Raw genomic sequence first — 18,739 nt, 5'->3', positions numbered from 1 at the left:
CGGACCATAGGACCTCGGCCTGGTCGCTTGTAATGCCTAGACACTCGCAGATCCACTCGGCTTGCGTGTCTGGAAGAAACGGCGGGGCTGAACTTTCGGTATCAACATCCGAGGGGTAGGCAAGGGCAATCTCGTCGCGAATGAGACTGCATATATTAACGAAGAGCTGAATTTGATCCGTTGTTATAGGAAGTAGGTGTGGATATGTTTCAAGAACAGATGGAATTAATGATATGTCGAGACTCATGACAGCGGAATAGATATACGGCGTGTAGGGATATAACAGACGTTAATCTAATCTAAGCGCGGCGGCGAGGCGACGCGCGGCAGTCACATCGTGGGATTTTTGTTTTAGCACCGCCACTGACGCCGCGCCGCCCAGCCTGCCGCCGCGACTTGCCGCCTTTCCCAGATCTCGGACTTTCTGGGAGCTTGTCGCTATGTACGCTCTCCGGTTCCTGAAATCCACCACTGCAAGGGCTGATGCTATGTTTCTCCTGCAGCGCTGCATCCGAGACGGAGAACCCGCGCCGCAACATCTCGAAGGCCGTCCGCCGGGTGTTCTATCGCATCCTAATTTTCTACATTCTCGGAATCTTCTTCACGGGCCTCCTCGTCCCATACAACGATCCGGCTCTCCTCCAGTGTGCGCCCACCTTCACTTTCATGTCTTTCTCATCCGTCTTACCAGGCATGTAGCGGCCGGTACTGCCGCCCAGTCACCCTATGTCATCGCCATGACAAACGCAGGCATCAAGGTCCTGCCTAGCATCATCAACGCCGGTGTCCTTACCAGTGCCTTCTCCGCCGCGAACTCGTTCCTGTTCTGCTCGTCGCGTATTCTCTATGGTCTAGCGCTCCGCAAGCAGGCACCACGCATCTTCGCCAAGTGCACGAAGAAGGGTCTGCCCATCGTCGCTGTGCTGACGTCCAGCTGCTTCGCCTTTCTCGCCTTCATGGGTGTTTCGGCTGGTGCTGAGACCGTTTTCAAGTGAGTAGATGCATGCTGATAAGTGGGCTGGTGGCTGATGTTAATCTCGTGTAGCTGGTTCGTTAGCTTGTCGACCGTCGGTGGTTTCTTCTCGTGGGGTTCCATCAACTTGACCTATCTCTTCTTCTGTGTGTACTTCTTTCGCCGTCGCCTGTCCACTTATATCTAATATGTGGGCTTCTAGACCGCGGTATGAAGGCCCAAGGCATCGACCGCAAGCAGATGGAATACTGGAATCCACTCCAGCCCTATCTTTCTATCTGGGGTGTGGTCTGGTGCATTATCCTCATCCTCATCAACGGCTTCGAGGTGTTCTGGTCGTTTAATGCTTCTGACTTTTTCACCGCATGTACGTGTATTTTCAGTTTTGTGAAATCGCCTTCACTGTTGGCTGACGCTGATACCCTTCGGTGCAGACATCAACATTCCCTTCTTCGCCATCCTTTACTTAGGCTGGAAATTCTACAAAAAGACCAAAGTCTGGAAACCCGAGGATATGGACTTTTTCACCGGCATTCCGACGGTCGAAGAGACCGAGGGTCCCATCGCTCCGCCAAAGAACATGATGGAAAAGATTGCCAATAAGGTGTTCTAACCATTTTCGCATTATGTGATTAGCGTAGTCCACTTCTCTATCTCTCTTATGTTCGGGTTTTCGGTCTGCTTAATGTAATATTGACGATACCTACTTAGTGTACATGATCAATACCATTCATTTCACGACTTGCTTGACGACATATTCGTACTTCAAAGTTTGACTCGTGATTCTTATTTTGGAATTAAAACATCCGGCCGCCTGTGAGAGCAAAGTGCCGTCCGCCGGAGAAAATCCGGAAATCTGATATGAGCTCTACAGTCGCCCACGGAGAACCGGCTCATCCTCCCCACAATCAACGATGGCAACGGAACCACTGCAGACTGTAATTATCGAGGCCAAGAAGGAGCACACGGCCACCGTAATCCTCATACACGTTCGTAGCAGCCAACAACCAGTCGTATTCATGAACCGTTCTTACAGGATCCACTGCGCCGTGTAGGGCTTGACCGGGAAGCCCCTGAAGGACGACGAAAAGGAGGGCGACTTCGACTGCGTGCCCAACTACCTTAGAAACCAGAGCTCTCTCGACCACATCAGATGGGTGTTTCCCATCGGTCCCAAGCGGCTGATTACCAGGGACAACGACGGGATCCTGAAGACTGCGTGGTTCGATATCACGAAGAACTTGGCCGATGGCAGGACGGAGGCCGATGAAGATGTCAATGGCCTCCTCACTTCTGTGCGACAGCTAGACGGTATTGTTGCGAAGGAGGTGGAGGCGGGTGTCAAGCCGGAGCGTATCGTCATCGGCGGTTTCTCGCAGGGTGCGGTCATGGCGCTCCTCACGGGCCTTACAGGAACAGGATCGCGGACGCCGGAGGAGGAGGGGCGCGAGAATGAGAGCAAATGGAGCTTAGGAGGAGTCCTGGCGCTTGATGGATACATCCCTATTATAAGTCGCTTTATCAAGGTGCGTCTCTGTCCATCTCTACTCTCTCCCAACCCTTGAGCACACCTGTCCTTCTTCCTAGTACCTAGCCCCGAACGCGCGCGACACCCCACTATTTTGGGGACACGGTATTGAAGACACTATCGTACCGTATGAAGACGCAGGCGTAGCTTCTGTGCATGGCCTCAGTCGCCTCTACACGCGCCCCAACCCACCATCTTCCGCGCCTCCTCCACCCGTGCCGATAGGCGAGTTCGACCATCCCAACGCTCCACTTTACGTTGCAATTGCTGCAGACACTAAAATGGTACCACGAGGTGAGGGAGGGGGATGGATCGAGTTCCACTCGTTCGCGGGTGTTGCACACGAGATTCCAGAGTACGAGTTACCTTTTATCCAGCGTTGGCTAGAGCGCGTGGTTCCGTCAAGCTACTAGGATACGTCGTTCAAGTTTGCGAGAGATTTTCATATTGTCGGAATAAGCCCTGAAATCGTGAGCAATAGCCTCGTATTACCCACTCCCAGATCCTAAGCACCGTCCCTCACAAATTCGCCAATATGTAGGCCAACGATTGATACGAGTAGTAGTAGAAGACATACATAATGATCGTCGGATCGTCCAAGAGTCCCTAACGATTGCATCTGAAATTTGATAGTCGTATACTTCCAAGAGTCGTTTTCCTCAAGATGATCAAGTCAGGATCGCACGCCGATACATTGATGACATTACCCAAATGAAAGGGACCCATACGGATCTATAGCATCGTGACGTTACGGTGTAACATATGCAACAGATGCACGAAGTCGGTCAAGAATGGTAAATAATCCGCCCGATCTCCTTGCAATGACGTTCTCAACAAGATCAACTCGTACGTTCGACCCGCACACAGCAACGCATGCAAGTATCGTACCCTGTTGAAAGACCTTCAGACACCCACGTTTGGGTGAGTAAAGTATAGCACCAATATTGAGGATAACTCATGTTTGGAACACTAGAAAGCCTCGAGTTCAAGTCCGAGCCACCAGCGCACCGACTCACCGGATTAATGCGTCCCGAAATCTGCCACCAGATCGCAGCTTCTTCCGCTCCATCTCTCGGAGTTCCGTTATCGGGAACATCGTCGTCTTAAAGCGTTTCGAGGGAGAAAAATAAAGTCTATTTGGTTCATCGTACTATGGTAAAGAGAACCGAGACAAGAAGAGAAGACGGTATGGTAGTACACCGGGTGAGTTGTGACTTTTGGTTGCCGAGAATCCCCTGACCATTACTTCAATGTAAAATCAGCCGTGAGGCAGCGCTTAAGGATCGATCCGAAGATGGGATAAGATTCGTTGCGATGCGTCATCTGGCGATGATTTACGTGCCCTGACCCGAAGTCGAAGGCAAAGGGCTTATAGACAGCCTCGGACTCAGGCGTCCACGTAGCATCCTCGTCTCGGATATTGCAACCCTCCATAGTACCCTCATGCCCCCCTGCCCCCTTCTCCCTAGGTGTCTCCCAGCTTGGAGACGCCGTCTACGCCCACCCTCTCCGTTCCGCTGGATGAAGGAGAATGGCCAGAGCTATACCTCACCTGTAGCGAATTGGTAACCTCCGTGGCCTCCGATCCTATCTGGTGTTTATGGTTCTGTTTAGTCGTCCTCTTCATCAAGGACGAGCTGTATCGCTTCTTGAAAGGGCATGGAAGCACCGGCAACATGTGAACGGAGGTATCGCTGATACTGCGTTCCAGTGACTTGACGGACGCTTAATATACCTTACAACCCACGCGTAACAAGAATAATCTTCAGAGAAATGTCACATTCAAAGAAGCTAATGTATGATACAAGTTTGGGGCTATGCGAAGGGAAAGTTATGAATCATGCAGTCTAATCATCAGCCGCCGTACATCGATCATGCGTTATACCGCCGCTTAAGCGTACAAGTCGTCGTCCTGGGTGTCGTCCGCGAAGCCCGCGTTGCCCGACGGAGCGGGGGCGTTGCCGCCGGCGCCAGGCTGACCCTCGCCCTCGGGGAAGCGGAAGTTGTTGCCGAATCCACGGGATTGTTGCAGATTCTGAAGAAAAAAAACCCTGTCAGCACCACGCACCACAACCTCACAGCAAATGAGAATAAACATACCTGCGAGAACATTTCGTACCGCCTGATATCCTGATCCGACACCGACCGTCTCGCATACTTCATCGCCTCCTCGAAATGCTCCCTCGTGATCTCGGGCACGGGGTCCTCCTCCTCGACGTCCTCTTCCATCTTCGCATCCCCGCCCTCGGCAGCCTCCTCCTTCTCGCGTTTCTCACGCAGCCGCCGGATGTCCGACTCGATACTCTCCCGGATCGCGAGCTTCGCTGCACGCTGGCAGATCTCTGTCAGATCTGCACCCGAGAAGCCGTGCGTCTGCTTCGCGAGGAACTCCAGGTTCACCTCGGGCGCTATCGGCGACTTCTTGAGGCACGCCTTGAGGATCTGCAGGCGCGAGCTGTCGTCCGGCAACGGGATGTAGATCAACTGGTCCAGACGGCCCGGACGGAGGAGGGCAGAGTCGATCTGGTCGGGACGGTTGGTCGCGCCAATAATGAACACGTTCTTCTTCGAGTTCATGCCGTCCATCTCCGTCAATATCTGGTTGAGCACACGGTCGCCCGCACCGCCGGCATCACCCGATGAGCCACCACGGGCCTTAGCGATCGAGTCCAACTCGTCGAAGAACATCACGCATGGTGCGGCGGCGCGAGCCTTGTCGAAAACGTCACGGACGTTGGCCTCGGATTCACCGAACCACATGGTGAGGAGTTCAGGGCCCTATAAAACGTACTTCATCAGCGACTGATGGTAAGAGCGGGTTTAGTGGGCTACTAACCTTGATACTGATGAAGTTGGCATTGCACTCATTGGCGATAGCCTTCGCCAATAGCGTCTTACCCGTACCCGGGGGACCGTAGAACAAAACACCCTTCGAGGGCGCCATACCGTACTTGAGGAACTTCTCGGGGTGGTCGACGGGGTATTGCACGGTCTCCTGGAGCTCGAGCTTGACTTTCTCGAGACCACCAATATCGTCCCACGTAACGGTGGGCACCTCGACGACGGTCTCGCGGAGCGCAGACGGGTTGGACGTGCCAAGTGCGAACCGGAAGTTCTCCATCGTGACACCGAGCGAGTCGAGCACCTCCGCGTCAATGGTGTCCTCGTCCAGGTCGATGAGGTCCATCTTCTCACGGATCTGCTGCATGGCAGCTTCTGAGCAAAGGGCAGCAACATCGGAGCCGACGTAGCCGTGGGTATCGGCAGCGATCTGCTCAAGGTCGACATCGTCGGCAAGCTTCATGTTCTTCGTGTGAATACGAAGAATCTCGAGACGGCCGGTGGGGTCCGGGATACCGATGTCGACTTCACGGTCGAAGCGACCGAAGCGACGGAGGGCGGGGTCAATGGAGTTGGGACGGTTGGTGGCAGCCATGACGACGACGTTCGAGCGGGCTTTGAGACCATCCATGAGGGTGAGCAACTGCGAGACGACACGACGCTCGACTTCTCCGTTCGTCTGTGCATATAGTGAGCATCGTCCGCCGCTGATGTAACGGCTCGCGTACCTTTTCACGCTTGGGCGCGATTGAATCAATTTCATCAATGAAGATGATAGCGGGTGAATTCTTCTCCGCCTCCTCAAACGCCTTTCGCAAGTTACTCTCACTCTCACCCGCCATCTTGCTCATGATCTCCGGACCGTTGATCAAGAAGAAGAACGCGCCAGTCTCGTTCGCGACGGCTCGAGCCATGAGCGTCTTACCGGTACCGGGCGGGCCGTACATGAGGATACCTCGCGGGGGCTTGATACCAATGGACTTGAAGAGCTGAGGATGGCGGAGGGGAAGCTCGACGAGCTCGCGAATCTGGGCCATCTGCTTGCGGCAGCCACCGATGTCGTCGTAACCCACGTCAGCGAGATTGGCCTCCTCGTCTTCGCGCTTTACTGGGTCACCCTCTGAAAAGTCGACATCAGCGAAAAGTGGAAAATAAAAATTTGGACGCGATCGCGCGTACCAGTGTGAATAACGGTGTCCTGGGCAACAATACAAAACTCAGCGGGATCGGTCTCGATGACCTTGAACTCCACCGTCCGCATGCCACCACGAACAAGGAAAGTGTCGCCTTTGCGCACTGGGCGGTATGCTACACCCCAAATTAACATCGGCTCGCTCAATCGGCTCGGGAACGCGCTCACCTTCAAGGAAGTAGGGCTTGAGGTAGACATCGAAGATATTGCCGCTGAGACCCTCGATCGAGTCGTCGAAGGGGAGGACGTGGATACGCTTGCCGTACTTGATGTCGAGGCATTGGTGAACGCTGACAAGATCGGCGAGCTTGACGCGGAGGTTGTTGCGCGCGACCTTGTTCATCTGGATGCGGCCCTCCTCGACTTCATCTGAACTTAAGCAGATGAGGACGGTGTCTCTTCGCTTCTTTCCTCTGCTCGCTATATGTAAGCATACGGGAAGGGGGATCTGCCACAGGGACGCACTTTACAATGATCGTGTCGCCACGGAAGAGATTAAGAGTCTCCATCGTTGCGGGGTTCAGGGTCGCCACTACGATCCATCTCGTAAGCATCGGACAACGTCGATTGAAGGCATATACGCGTACCAGAGTTATCATCCGATGACGCCTCGTCAACCACCAGACGGTTGGGCCTAGAGTATAGGTGTTAGCGTGTGTCCACCTAGCAAGATATGAAGCGATACGTACGACTTCTTTGGGCGTAGGATGGCAGTGGAAATATCATTTGGGCCTGGTTGGGGAGCAGCACCGCTGGGATCAGCCATGATTATGTGGATGGATGGAGGTGAAGAAAGAGAAGATGTCGAGTGTAGTCGCAACTCGCAAGTCAAGAGGAGGACGCGCGGCCTGCACTCGCTTGCTGTTCACTCCTAAAATGGCAACTCCACGTGGCCATAAAAGTTCGGGGTCCTTCGACAACTTTCCAAAATTGACTTTGACAAAGCCGTTTGTCTTACAATTTCCGATTACAGTGAGTGAAATTGGTCAACTAATTTCCAGGAATTGGTCATTGAGATAATATACGGGTTTAAATGGACGCGTCGCCTTCACCAAGGGTTGGGCACAAATAGTCTCGTACATTACATTTCCTCGTCGTCAAAGTTGATCTCCTCCACGGGGAAATCCCCAACATTGACGCGATCTGGACGAACAAACGCCCCATGACTAGGTAGGCAAGTGAAGTACCGCTCTCCCTGGACGCTGCGACACGCGAGTTAGCTAGTCTTTCGAAAAGCTAGAACCCAGAGAGGACGCACGATCCGTCGTTCTTGCCAATGGGCTCATCATACTCCACCCCAATCCACACGCCCGTCTTCGCAAAGTTCGTCGGGCCCACAAAACGCACAGTCCCCCGCTTCTTGAAGTCTTCCTCCGTGGATTCGACTTCGCACCGCGAGCCAACAGTAACATCGAGTTTAGGGATCGGTTGAGGTGACGCGTCCTCCTCGGCGAAGCGGCCGACCTTGTGTCGCATCTTATAGGCTAGCACAGAGTCTATGTGCGACGACTTAGGGAGCGAGTTTAGTTTTGGCAGTCGACGTACCTTGCCGCTTAGCATACTCTTCATTACTCAACTCGAACTTCTCCACTTGCGACACATCCGTCAGCTGCCCAGTGAACGATGTCGATGGGTTCGTGTCCACGACCTGTAGCGCATCATGAATCCGCTCGCGTCCCTGACAGAAATTCAAGAGGATCTACCTTGAGCGTTTGGAATTCCCGCAGGGAGTAGAACCCAAGCGGCCGGCTGTCCTCGGACATGTGCGCGACGGCTTGCGCGTCATCCTCGCTGTTAAACACTGATATCTGCTGATTCGCGACAGGGATACCGGTGATCATTTCGAGCTTGCTCTACATGATTGCGGTGATGGCGCGAAGAAGGGTGATCAAGTGCGCGTTTCAGCCCATGAGATCAGAGATCGCGATGGAGGACGCAACCTTGAGCTGCCCGACGGTGAGGTGGAGGTCATAGCGCCGCTCTGAGCGCGTGTCTGGGGATACGACAAAGACTGAAACGGAATTAGACATGTCTGAGTATCTTTTTGAGTGAAATTTGTTCTGCGATGATGCTGTGGGCACTGGACGAGATTCACAGCAGGTGGAGCAAGCTCGTGTGAAAACGAGCTTCACACGCATTCTAGATAGGGGCTAAAGTGCACAGCCACGCGCATGCAGCCTCTCACGTTGACGAAGACAGATAATCAGACCTTTGATACCTTGGTCTATGCGGCTGCAAGATAGCGGCTCAAATTTTGAATAATGTAGGTTACTACGGCTGGTAGGCCATCATAGTTTGTGACGAAAGTGAAGAAACGTGAGTGGTATCAGCCAGTACATTATAGTTTAATGCAGGTAACCATAAGGTCCAACGAGAAGAAAGCTCCACAAACAAACCTTTGCATTCGCCTAACTCAAACAATCTTCGATACATCTCGACCTAATATTTCATCTGCCTTGTCTCGTTGCTTGGGCGCAATTGAGGATAGTGGGCCTTCTTGTGAGGACTCGTCCGGGTCATTGGCTCGCGACATTTCTGCGACTTGGATGGCATCCAACGAAACGGTATGCGAGATGCAGCTATGCCCTTTCTCGAGTTCATTTGATGTTTTCTCCGAGGACATCAAAGACAGCGATCGTGCAGACCCAAATGGCCGAAACACCATCGAAGCCAAACTACATAGTGTCGCGCTACTCGGTTTTGACTGTAGAGGGCTCGGGGGGCTGTCACTGAAGTCACACTATAAGTGATACTCCTTGTTAAGTACAATAGTGAGAGCATACCTGAATGATTTCAACTCATTTCCGGTACCATTTAAAGCGGTCTTAGAGCTGGAGGAGGTTGAAGAACGATGAAAATAGGGAAATGAAATGAAAAGGCGGACCAATCCGCGATAAGACTTCTTTGCATCGTTTGTGAAACCCAGAAGCCCAAAGTAAAAGAATGCGTGAAGTGTATACTCCCACTGAAATAAGTAGATTCCAACAGCAGAATCAGTGTTTCTCTGCCAGTATTCTTGAAGCCAAGGAGACCCTGGGAGCTGGGCTGAGGTACTATTTAGCGCTAGAATGGGGGAGGCATGTGATATATTTTGGTGAATTATATTCCATCCAGGCCAGAAAGGCAATTCACTGCTCTGCGATCCTTCGGTTACCATTTTGAAGAGTGAAAACAGCAGTTGAAACACGTTCTGAACAAGAGAAAGAATAATGAGATTTCGAAAGCGCTGTGGCGTCAGCAGACTCCTGTCAGAAGACAAGACTTTCTCTAACACATGACGTCGTTTGACAGAAATACTAATGGCGAGAACTATTTACCAGGTTAACTATGCTTGCATATATGTTGTACAAAGACTGACCAGAGTATATGGATGAAACAATGGTAGCTGCCAGCGGCCACCCGTGGATCAGGATAATACTGGCTCCGTACGCTCCGATTGCCGGATAGCAGCCCACATTCTCCACAATAAGATAACGATTTGTCTGGGTAACATAGTCTGGTAAAAGGACCGTAAACAACGATAATGATCGAAGAAGAAACCCGTCGGCATACATATGGCTATGGACAATACTGGAATACCGAGACCCATGCATAGATCTGCAGCTACGACGAACAAAGCCTATAATGTGCTTGAATCAAGCATAGGCGGGGAGGAAATAGGAAAGTGGTTTCATACCCGCTCCCTTCTATACGTCAGGGTCTGTATCTGGTACAGCCGTCTGGTTATGCATAGTGTGGCAGTGGGGATAGCGACCGCGCCACCAACGGCAAGGCGAGAAGCTAATCACAGTAGTTAAGGTCAGCCTCGACGGATAGACGGAGCAAGAGATACGAAACGCACCAATGTCACACCACACGGGAGCCCAATCTGTAATGTTGTTGCTCCAGACAATGGCATCGATAGCTACTGTGAGGCACATGATACTTGTCCAGGTAATGTAGAGGACCGATCCGGTGCTCCATGCTGTTAGAGATGAAACAAAGAACTACGTTAGTAATAGGATCAAGCACCGAAGGTTAGATTCACCTGTGTATTTCTGGCCAAGCTGCGAAACGACAAGAATGAAACCCAGAAACGAAAGCGCAGAGACAACGAGATTAGACGCCGGCATGAACTGCTACGTGCACTTGTGAAGGAAAACGCACAAGAACGCAGCTTCGCGTTGAGCTTACAACCAGCGAAGATATATATCACTGCACGAGTACAGCGACCCCTATCCTAGCGATCTTACCTCGTGAGATGGTGGAGGCTACGTCCTCATCAGTAGAGGTCATCAGAACGCGGGATTCCCACACAAACCAATGACCCAAGGAGCTCAGCTCGGTGTCCAGTCTACACACCCTTGATCTACACAAGGGGGCCTGCATAGACAAGGAGCGTAGTTCTGTGTAATCCAAACGACTTTCCTCACAGGATCTAAGGCCAGATATGTCAGTAGAACGGTCAGTACCTTCCATCATGTGCATCTTGACCAACGCGGCCAAGTTAAAGAAGATTCTGAATCACGAGGATTGACTGCTGTACATGAGCCACAGGAAGGAACTTCGTCATCTGTGATCCCCCGCTCATCCTTACTTAGCCACCTGTGCAACATCCCGCACCTGAAACCGTATCACCGAGGCAAAGGTGCAATACAGGAGCGAGGGGAGCCAATGTCAGCCGATGATCGCACTTTCGCATAGCTTGCACGCCAGCATACCTTGAAACCTGGATCGCCGCAAAGCGAAGAGGGGTGGTCGGTAAAGGCTTTGCAATCTGGTGAAGTATACTAGCCGAACTCATTATCGCGTGCTCAAGTCAGTCCAGGGCACTCGAAGGCCGCCGGTACCAGACGAGAGAGGAACAATTGTTCCTGGGGAAGCTTTGATCATGAAGAACCAAAAAACTTCGTGGTGTCGCAAGCGCATGCTGTACGGAGGAACCAAGGCCGTGTGAAGCGGTAAACTGTTGATTTGGCCTCGAAAAAGCTGAATGCAAGCTTTGAAATTGTGTATCAGATGGAGGATCAGCCTGACGGGATCTTAGATCAACTTCGATAGGCGTTCGTATGTCCATGGGATGGTCACAAGAGGAGATGCTGCTCGGAAGCCCTAGTTGCGAATGTCGATGTATTCTAAGCATGATGACAGTGAGAGAAAGTAAAGAAGGCACACTGGTCGTAACGCGTGACGCCGTTTCAACGCGATGTCACAAGATATGGTGTGACCTGCAGTGACAGCAACCAGGGGCAGGGCGGGCCGACTCGAGTCCGTGATGCATCGACGCTTGCTCCTCGACAAATGGCCAGAGTCAATCAACCTCAATCAATTAATCAACCCCGCATTCCGCAGCGTCGTTTTACAGACGTTTTCTCTCTATGCTCCCCAATACATGCAACATATTTCCCGGGACGGTTTCGTTCCGTGTAAACATAGCACACTCGGGTCAGCAGATCTTCTCTTGCATTCCGATAGATGGGATAAGTCCCCCACCCGAGTCGCACCCGGATAAACACGTCCAACGAGAAGCACATCCGTTTCTATCCAGTTCCTCCGTCAATGTACGCGCCTATGCTCCTGAGACCCCCATCAGCACAAGGTCGCTCTCAAAAGCAACCCACACTCTGCATGAAAACGGCCAGCGGCCAGTGGGCTTCTCACCATAGCTGCGTCATGTGTCTCACTAGATGGCAGACCGGGAATTCCAGGACACCCATCTGAGCTGCGGTAAGTAATACACTGGATTGGAATAGGAATTCGGTTGATTCACCCAAATCCCAGGATGTTCGTGGCCAGACAGACAAGCGACCCCCCGTAACAAACACGTGTACGCGTATGTGCACGTACATCCATTTCTTCCCTTCCCCACCCGCGCCGTCCGCGAGGATATAACTACAGACCACACCACTACGCGCCTCGTCTCCTGTCGAGGTTCTCACCGCTCGTTTTGATCTCGCCCGGGCTCTACTTTCGAACCCCGCGTCGTCTTCTGTCTCTCTCCCTTCCCTGGTCCTTCGACGCGACCTGCTTCTACCTCTCAAAGTTACCATGCGCTCCTTACTTGTTGGTACATGGTTGGCGCTCTTAAGCTCTAGGGTGTTCGCTGGAATGCCTAGCAAGATCTACGGTGTAAACTTGGGTTCTTGGTAAGTCTGTTTGAACACCATGTTTGCATTGGTCATGGCTGACGGGTATTTTACGTAGGTTGGTCCTTGAAGCATGGATGCTGCCCCAGGGTGTGTATACTATCCTTCTCGCGTCGCTAGCAAGAAACTTACTCGGCATACTCCTATGACAGAATGGTTGGACATGGGTGGCCAGTCCTGCACGACCTGTTCGGACTGCATCGCTACGGAGTCGTGAGTCTCTCGAATCTCGCAGTTAACAACCACAAACCTAGGCTGACATCGCACAGCTCATTCGCCAGAGCCTATCCCACCACTGTGGACCAAACTTTCGCCAAACACTGGGATACCTGGTTCACCCAGGACTACGTTTCCCAGCTTCAAGCAGCCGGCATCAATACCGTCCGTGTTCCCGTGCGTCCTTTCTATTCATCCCGGTGGTTGTTCCGTTGACGTGACCTCGTCCCGAATCCCAAGTTGGGCTACTGGATCGTCGAGGCCCTGGTCAACAGACCCGAGGAGATGTACCCACGGGGTGGTCTGGCGTACCTCGTGAGTACATACCACACACTTAACGCCGTGCTGCGAATTTTGCGGGGATATTTTATGTTGACGCGGGTCACGGTTGTGATAATTATAGCGTCGTGGATTAGGATGGCTCAAGGACGCTGGGATCAATGCTATTTTGGATCATCATGCGCTGCCCGGAGTGCAGACGCCGAATCAACAGTTCACCGGAAAGTGAGTATTGCGTCCGTCATTGTATAACTGTATCCAGACGTTGATGAACATCGTAGCTGCACGACGGATATTCAGTTCTACGTGAGTGCATGGGTACTGGTGTGAACGGGCTGGGGGTTGACTGCTCCACAAAACAGACCCCTTATAACTACCACCGTGCTTTGGTGTGGACAGCGGTGATGACGACGCTTGCGCACATGGACTCTAACTTTGGCAGCGTTTTCGCCATTGAGGCCGTCAACGAACCTATCACCGACGCGAACGAGACACCGGGCTACGGAACCTGTGCGTCAAGCTTAACCTTATGCTTAATGCCAACTGGGATTCTTGCTAATGCATTATGTGACAGTTCAAAAGAACTTCGTGCAAACCGTCCGCGCCGTCGAACTTGTCCTGGGAATCACAATCCCCGACTTTTCCTCACTTAACGTCGGGATGTCCAGCAGCAACTTCACTGCTGCGCTCGGCTCCGCGGCCGGAGCGTCAGTTCTCAACCCCGCTGTGCAGGCTGCGCTCACCGACGCTGTGCCTATCATCTTGGAGATCGCGGCGGAGTTCGGTATGCAGAGCGCGTTCACATCGGAGGGGTTCCAGTCGCAGAGGAGCGCTTTGACGACCAAGTGAGTGCTTCCACTAAATTGCAGGCGAGGGATGTTACTAAGGATTGGACGTGATCGCAGCTTCATGGATATCAATTGGCAGTATGACAACCCACCGAATCCGGCTAACGCTGCGATTGGGCCGCAGGGATACGACAACCATCTCTACTATTCGTACGGTGTACGCGCTCCGTACTTTTCTCATCCGCTGTAGGCTCACTTTTATATGCGTCAGGGCGTGGCCAATGCGACTCCCGAAGCATACCTCACTAGTGTCTGCAGTGAGCACTTACCATCCCTTCCTGTCTCCTATCTTGGCGCTCACGAATCACCTTCAAAGACTTGAACCGCATTCAAGCAGATGCAGCTCTCGGTGACAACCCGCTCTGGTTCGGCGAGTGGGGTCTGCCCACGCAGTTCGACGCGACGGACGAGTTCCTCTATCAGTGGGCCGATGCGCAGAAGTACGCGTATAGCCAGGGCGCCGGGTGGATTGTTAGTGCTCGCGTTTCATCACTCGCACGCTGAATGCTGATAACCGCTGTGTAATGCAGTTCTGGAACTTCAAGACCGAGATATCTGATTTGACGAACGGGACCGCGCTCGCGCGCCAGTGGTCCTACCTCGAGGCGCTCAAGATGGGCTTCTTTACGCAGGACCCGGCGCAGCTGAACGACCCGAACGTCTGTGCACCGTATATTAATAGCACTTCGTCGTCGTCTTAGACGAATGGGCGGCGTGAAGGTGACGGATGACGATGTATCACGATCTTTCTTGATTATTTGATGGGACATGACGAACACAGACTATTCCCGAGTGTACCTCAAGGGGTTGCACAGCGGCCGATCATTACGAGCGGTTATGTATTAAATACCAGATGTTGCTATTCCTCGTTCGTATATAGCGGGCCATGAATGTATAGGGTGTATTATCTCTTTGATATTACCATTGGTACTAGCGCGGCAGAACACGCTCAAGCCACTGATAAATATGCTGTAGCTCGTTCGCCGGCTGCGGAGGCATATGTCCGTAGCCTTCGTAGACATGTCTTTCAACCCACCCGCCATCTTCGCCTCGCGGATCTGTAGGTAGTTCCTCGCCTTCATTGTTTTCCCATTTATTTCTCGCGTGTATGAGTTTGTAAAGTGGAACAGGCGAAGGTCCAGAGGAGAAATACTTTCCTGCTAGATCTTCAGTGCCCTGGATGCAGGCATCGACGTAGATTACTCTGTCATCCTTTCCGTGTCCCCAAAAGACTGGAATCTCGCGTGCATGTGGTGCGACAGACTATGCAGCAGAATGGAACGTCAATAACGGACCATCGTGTTCGATAGTCAAAGTCTGTACCTTAGCAAAGACCTTCTTGATAGGGATATACCCACTGACTGACATCACACCCGCGAGGTTCCAACCATCCTGGCCGCTGTCGCGTGTTTTATTTCCAGTAAGCCCGGCTAATACAGAGACGACCGCTCCCTGAGAGTGGCCCGCAAGAACGATGCGATGTTCGGGAATTCCGCTCGCGCATTCGTCCTCGATCAACTCGTCGATGTATCGAACAGTCTCCAGAAGACCAGGCCCGTCCTCGCCTTCGTAAGGATCATTGGGATCGACGGGAAAGTGTTTGTTCGGGTTACGTCTGTCTTTATGCGAGACTATGACGTCGAACCAGCCGCGTTTCATCATGCCGTGGTCCTTCGTGATGGGCCGCAGCGGTGCGTACGGAAGGATCCATTTGATGTGCTGGAGGTTTGAGTTCTTCTTGTCCCTGCAGTATTTATAGATGCCGTCAATATCCTGGGGCATTTCACCAAGACCCTGAACGCTGCTTTCAGTTCATAGTCTAGCCGTCTGCAGATAAGGGGTGGATGGCTGACTGACATGGAGGAGGAAGACCGTGGCCGTATGTTCGCCTCGCGGGGGAACAACCAGAGGTTTCTCCATCTTGAATGCTGCCATAATCATCCAGTGCCTCGTAGAGGGCGTGAGTGATTTGTTCGAGGTCGAGGCTGGGTATGGGTATCGTACAGAATAGTGAAAGAAACGTAACGAGAGTGTTGACCAAGATCAAGTCGCGTTGTGGAGTCGGTCCTCGGAGCCGGCAGTCGTACCGATCACCGAGTAGCCGGGGAGTCAAAAAGCTGTGTGGCTGTGCAAAACGTTGAGATACGCGCTCACTGTCACAAGCAACGAGCTCAAACACCATGCCTACCCCGTCATCGCGACCACAGAAGAAGGTCCGCATCGAGAAGCCTTCATCAACGAAGAGCAAGCCTCACCATACAGCATCCAAAGAAAAACAAAAGGCCTCATCAAAGCCACTAAAAGCGCCATCACCACCGCCTCCCTCCTCGACGAAGTCGAAAGGCAAGCAGAAGGCCAAACCCCAAGAGAACGTACAAGGCCTGGGCGATGGGTCCATAAAGGATCTCCCGCGTGCATTCACCATCGTCGTCGGCTCTTACGAAAAGCTCCTATATGGCCTGGATGCATCTCTTGTTCCCTCTTCCTCTACCTCGGGTTCAGAGCCCTCGTACGACATCGTACTCAAGCCGACCTTCGCATTCCCTGCTCATGTATCGTGCGTCAAAGCTGTCGCAGCGTCTCCAGGCGGGAAGTGGTTAGCGACAGGGGCAGCCGACGAGATCGTCAAGTTGTGGGATCTTCGGCGTCGAAAGGAGCTGGGAGGGTTGATGCACCACCAAGGTATGCCTCAGCCCGAACCCCCTTTTCACCTCCCAGCCTCAGTTTACCTTATGTATAGGTTCGATCACCCAGTTACATTTTCCCTCACGGGCCCACCTCCTCTCGGCTTCGGAAGACGGCAGCCTCGCCCTCTTCCGCGCACGCGACTGGTCGCTTTTGCGGGCACTCAAGGGCCATACAGGACGCGTTAATGCCCTCGCGGTGCATCCATCTGGAAAACTCGCGCTCAGCGTCGGTCAAGATCGTACCCTTCGGCTATGGGATCTAATGCGGGGACGAGGGGCGGCCAGCACGAAGTTGGGCAAGGGTGAGCTTCCAGAATCAATCCTGATGAGAGGAAACCAGAATATATGCGTGCGTTTTGTAGAAGGAGAACTCGTAAAATGGTCAGCGACGGGAAAGTCCTTTGTCGTGCAGTACCAATCCACCATTGATATCTTCACAAGCGTGCGTCTTCCGCCTTTTTTCAGCCCTCCCACTGGTTGACGTGGGTTGTCTTTATCACAATACAGGACATGGCCTTACGTCACTCTATCAAGCACCCTTCCCGAATTCATTCTGTACTCTTCTGCAAACCCTCTTCTACTGACGCCGATGGCGAGTTCTTGGTTATTGGTGCTGAAGACAAAAAGGCCACCGTATACTTCGTACCTGAGGATCCAGATATAGCACCCTACTTGGTCGCTGAGTGCGTGGGCCACGAGAACCGGTATGTTGTCTTTAGCAATGCAGAATTGACCACGACATTGAGTTGGCCCTTAAAGCGTCAAAGCGGTCGAAACCATCCACATCGCCCTGCCCCACTCTTCGTCTCCACCCGACATTACGCCTAGCACCCTCCTCGTCTGCACAATCTCCTCTGACGGAAAGATCCGCGTTTTCGATCTCGCCAGCGTTCCCTCAACATCAGCGTCTTTGAAACCGAAATCGGTGGTTGCGATCGAAGCCAAGGCAGAGTACGACACACGCGGCTCCCGGCTTACATGCCTGACTGTCGCCTCGCGGGAGCTGACATCAGACGCAGCCGGAGAGGGTGAAAAGACGAACGCTAATGGAAAGCGGGAGAGGGACGACGAAGAAAGCGACGAGGGTGAGGCTGAAGATGACGGATGGGAGGATATGCCTGACAAAGAGGGAGAGGAGGTTGAAGAAGAGAGCGAAGAGGAAGAGGAAGGAGAGGAAGAGGAAGGAGAGGACGAGGAAGAAGAGGAGTAAGCTAGTCGCCTACTTTGCGTTTGCTATCGTTCTGCTATTCAGGACACATGCCTAGCCTATACCGGCCACATACCAAAAACAACGCTTTCGTTCGAAGCGAACATGTAGACGTTGGATCAGGTATTAAAGCTGAACGCCACGTTCCAGCGCATTCCGATCATCGCTGTTTTCAACGAGCGATACCCTAGCTGTCTATGGTATGTTTGATGCAGGTTATTTTACACATGCTTCTCAAGGGCCTTTCACAGGCAATACGATATCTCTTCTTAGGTGCGGAGGCGCCCGCGGATGAAGCGGTGTAGTGAATTGACCGTTGCGGGAAGTAGAGATGTCTCTTTGCCACAGATGACTCCTCTCATAGCCCCTCGAGGCGAAGCATCTTCTTGACGAGTGGATGATGTGTCTCGGCTCCCTCTTCGCTGTCCATTGTTCAACTGGAACCCCTGTAACAGGTTCCTCAGGAGCTGTCGTTAAAATGACGAGCGGTCCGTAAGTGCAAATTTCTCCCGCTTGCCACCCTCGTTCGTTCTCTGCTCACTTTACTCTGCCATAACGCTCCCCTCCTCACCGCATGTCTCGGCGCATACGACTCGAATGGAATCGGCGGGACGCCATCTTGAAGAACAACACCGATCGAGAGGATGCCTCCGCCCGAGGTTCGCCCGTTCATCTCGACAGGGAAAACCCGCCTACTGGCGTTCGCACCCCAGACGGGCTCATGTGGGCGCATGATCCCGAAGCGTTTTTCTGGGTTGCAAGAGACGCTCAAACTGCTTCCCGCGCTGAGAGAAAGGAGAAGGAGAAGGAAGCGTGCATGATTAAGGCGACGAGCAACTTAGG

The 18,739-nt window shown here is 52.6% G+C and overlaps 8 protein-coding genes across 8 annotated transcripts in view; 4 read left to right on the top strand and 4 right to left on the bottom strand.

Annotated features, from left to right (window-relative positions):
- Positions 1-1,724, top strand: part of CONPUDRAFT_140168 (general APC amino acid permease) — an 8,397-nt gene extending 6,673 nt beyond the window's left edge. Inside the window, exons 10-14 of the mRNA XM_007776463.1 lie at positions 504-646; positions 700-991; positions 1,046-1,119; positions 1,176-1,340; positions 1,408-1,724. Of these exons, the coding sequence (XP_007774653.1) occupies positions 504-646; positions 700-991; positions 1,046-1,119; positions 1,176-1,340; positions 1,408-1,586 (853 nt within the window). The 3' untranslated portion in view covers positions 1,587-1,724. The remainder of the gene's footprint in view (positions 1-503; positions 647-699; positions 992-1,045; positions 1,120-1,175; positions 1,341-1,407) is intronic.
- Positions 1,725-1,860: 136 nt separating this feature from the next.
- On the top strand, positions 1,861-3,106 carry CONPUDRAFT_132185 (alpha beta-hydrolase). The gene is made up of 3 exons (XM_007776462.1): positions 1,861-1,962; positions 2,029-2,499; positions 2,561-3,106. The coding sequence occupies exons 1-3, from the start codon at positions 1,888-1,890 to the stop codon at positions 2,912-2,914; spliced, it is 900 nt and encodes a 299-aa protein (XP_007774652.1). The 5' UTR covers positions 1,861-1,887; the 3' UTR covers positions 2,915-3,106.
- A 1,170-nt stretch (positions 3,107-4,276) lies between these two features.
- On the bottom strand, positions 4,277-7,350 carry CONPUDRAFT_85502 (AAA ATPase). Its single transcript, XM_007776461.1, has 9 exons — positions 7,224-7,350; positions 7,122-7,168; positions 7,000-7,066; positions 6,703-6,947; positions 6,522-6,650; positions 6,071-6,462; positions 5,338-6,021; positions 4,602-5,279; positions 4,277-4,536 (listed from the first exon to the last, which is right to left on the bottom strand). The coding sequence occupies exons 1-9, from the start codon at positions 7,298-7,300 to the stop codon at positions 4,393-4,395; spliced, it is 2,463 nt and encodes an 820-aa protein (XP_007774651.1). The 5' UTR covers positions 7,301-7,350; the 3' UTR covers positions 4,277-4,392.
- A 166-nt stretch (positions 7,351-7,516) lies between these two features.
- On the bottom strand, positions 7,517-8,621 carry CONPUDRAFT_85500 (uncharacterized protein). Its single transcript, XM_007776460.1, has 5 exons — positions 8,475-8,621; positions 8,238-8,387; positions 8,080-8,182; positions 7,793-8,030; positions 7,517-7,736 (listed from the first exon to the last, which is right to left on the bottom strand). Exons 1-5 carry the CDS (start codon positions 8,562-8,564, stop codon positions 7,616-7,618), a joined length of 702 nt encoding a protein of 233 aa, XP_007774650.1. The 5' UTR covers positions 8,565-8,621; the 3' UTR covers positions 7,517-7,615.
- Positions 8,622-9,792: 1,171 nt separating this feature from the next.
- CONPUDRAFT_112515 (STE3-like pheromone receptor) lies at positions 9,793-10,880 on the bottom strand. Its single transcript, XM_007776459.1, has 7 exons — positions 10,835-10,880; positions 10,681-10,784; positions 10,562-10,580; positions 10,376-10,498; positions 10,211-10,314; positions 10,087-10,153; positions 9,793-10,030 (listed from the first exon to the last, which is right to left on the bottom strand). Exons 4-7 carry the CDS (start codon positions 10,452-10,454, stop codon positions 9,831-9,833), a joined length of 450 nt encoding a protein of 149 aa, XP_007774649.1. The 5' UTR covers positions 10,455-10,498; positions 10,562-10,580; positions 10,681-10,784; positions 10,835-10,880; the 3' UTR covers positions 9,793-9,830.
- A 1,548-nt stretch (positions 10,881-12,428) lies between these two features.
- Positions 12,429-14,758, top strand: CONPUDRAFT_112511 (glycoside hydrolase family 5 protein). The gene is made up of 13 exons (XM_007776458.1): positions 12,429-12,659; positions 12,718-12,749; positions 12,812-12,872; positions 12,929-13,052; positions 13,116-13,190; positions 13,279-13,379; positions 13,436-13,460; positions 13,517-13,664; positions 13,729-13,999; positions 14,060-14,159; positions 14,214-14,259; positions 14,319-14,473; positions 14,533-14,758. Exons 1-13 carry the CDS (start codon positions 12,562-12,564, stop codon positions 14,701-14,703), a joined length of 1,407 nt encoding a protein of 468 aa, XP_007774648.1. The 5' UTR covers positions 12,429-12,561; the 3' UTR covers positions 14,704-14,758.
- A 426-nt stretch (positions 14,759-15,184) lies between these two features.
- On the bottom strand, positions 15,185-15,937 carry CONPUDRAFT_16487 (alpha beta-hydrolase; the record flags this gene model as incomplete). The annotated part of the gene is made up of 4 exons (XM_007776244.1): positions 15,185-15,265; positions 15,326-15,567; positions 15,616-15,796; positions 15,860-15,937. Coding segments are annotated over 4 exons (582 nt in total), but the record flags the coding sequence as incomplete, so codon positions are not given.
- Positions 15,938-15,993: 56 nt separating this feature from the next.
- CONPUDRAFT_140163 (WD40 repeat-like protein) lies at positions 15,994-18,237 on the top strand (the record flags this gene model as incomplete). The annotated part of the gene is made up of 7 exons (XM_007776457.1): positions 15,994-16,023; positions 16,246-16,684; positions 16,743-16,991; positions 17,052-17,131; positions 17,197-17,393; positions 17,449-18,096; positions 18,148-18,237. The coding sequence occupies 6 exons, from the start codon at positions 15,994-15,996 to the stop codon at positions 17,897-17,899; spliced, it is 1,446 nt and encodes a 481-aa protein (XP_007774647.1). The 3' UTR covers positions 17,900-18,096; positions 18,148-18,237.
- Between the last annotated feature and the right edge of the window lie 502 nt (positions 18,238-18,739).

Source organism: Coniophora puteana (genome assembly GCF_000271625.1).
Source record: "Coniophora puteana RWD-64-598 SS2 unplaced genomic scaffold CONPUscaffold_17, whole genome shotgun sequence".
Lineage (NCBI taxonomy): Eukaryota > Fungi > Basidiomycota > Agaricomycetes > Boletales > Coniophoraceae > Coniophora > Coniophora puteana.
The sequence above is the reverse complement of the archived record's forward strand: the minus strand, read 5'-3'. Positions and strand labels throughout refer to the sequence as shown.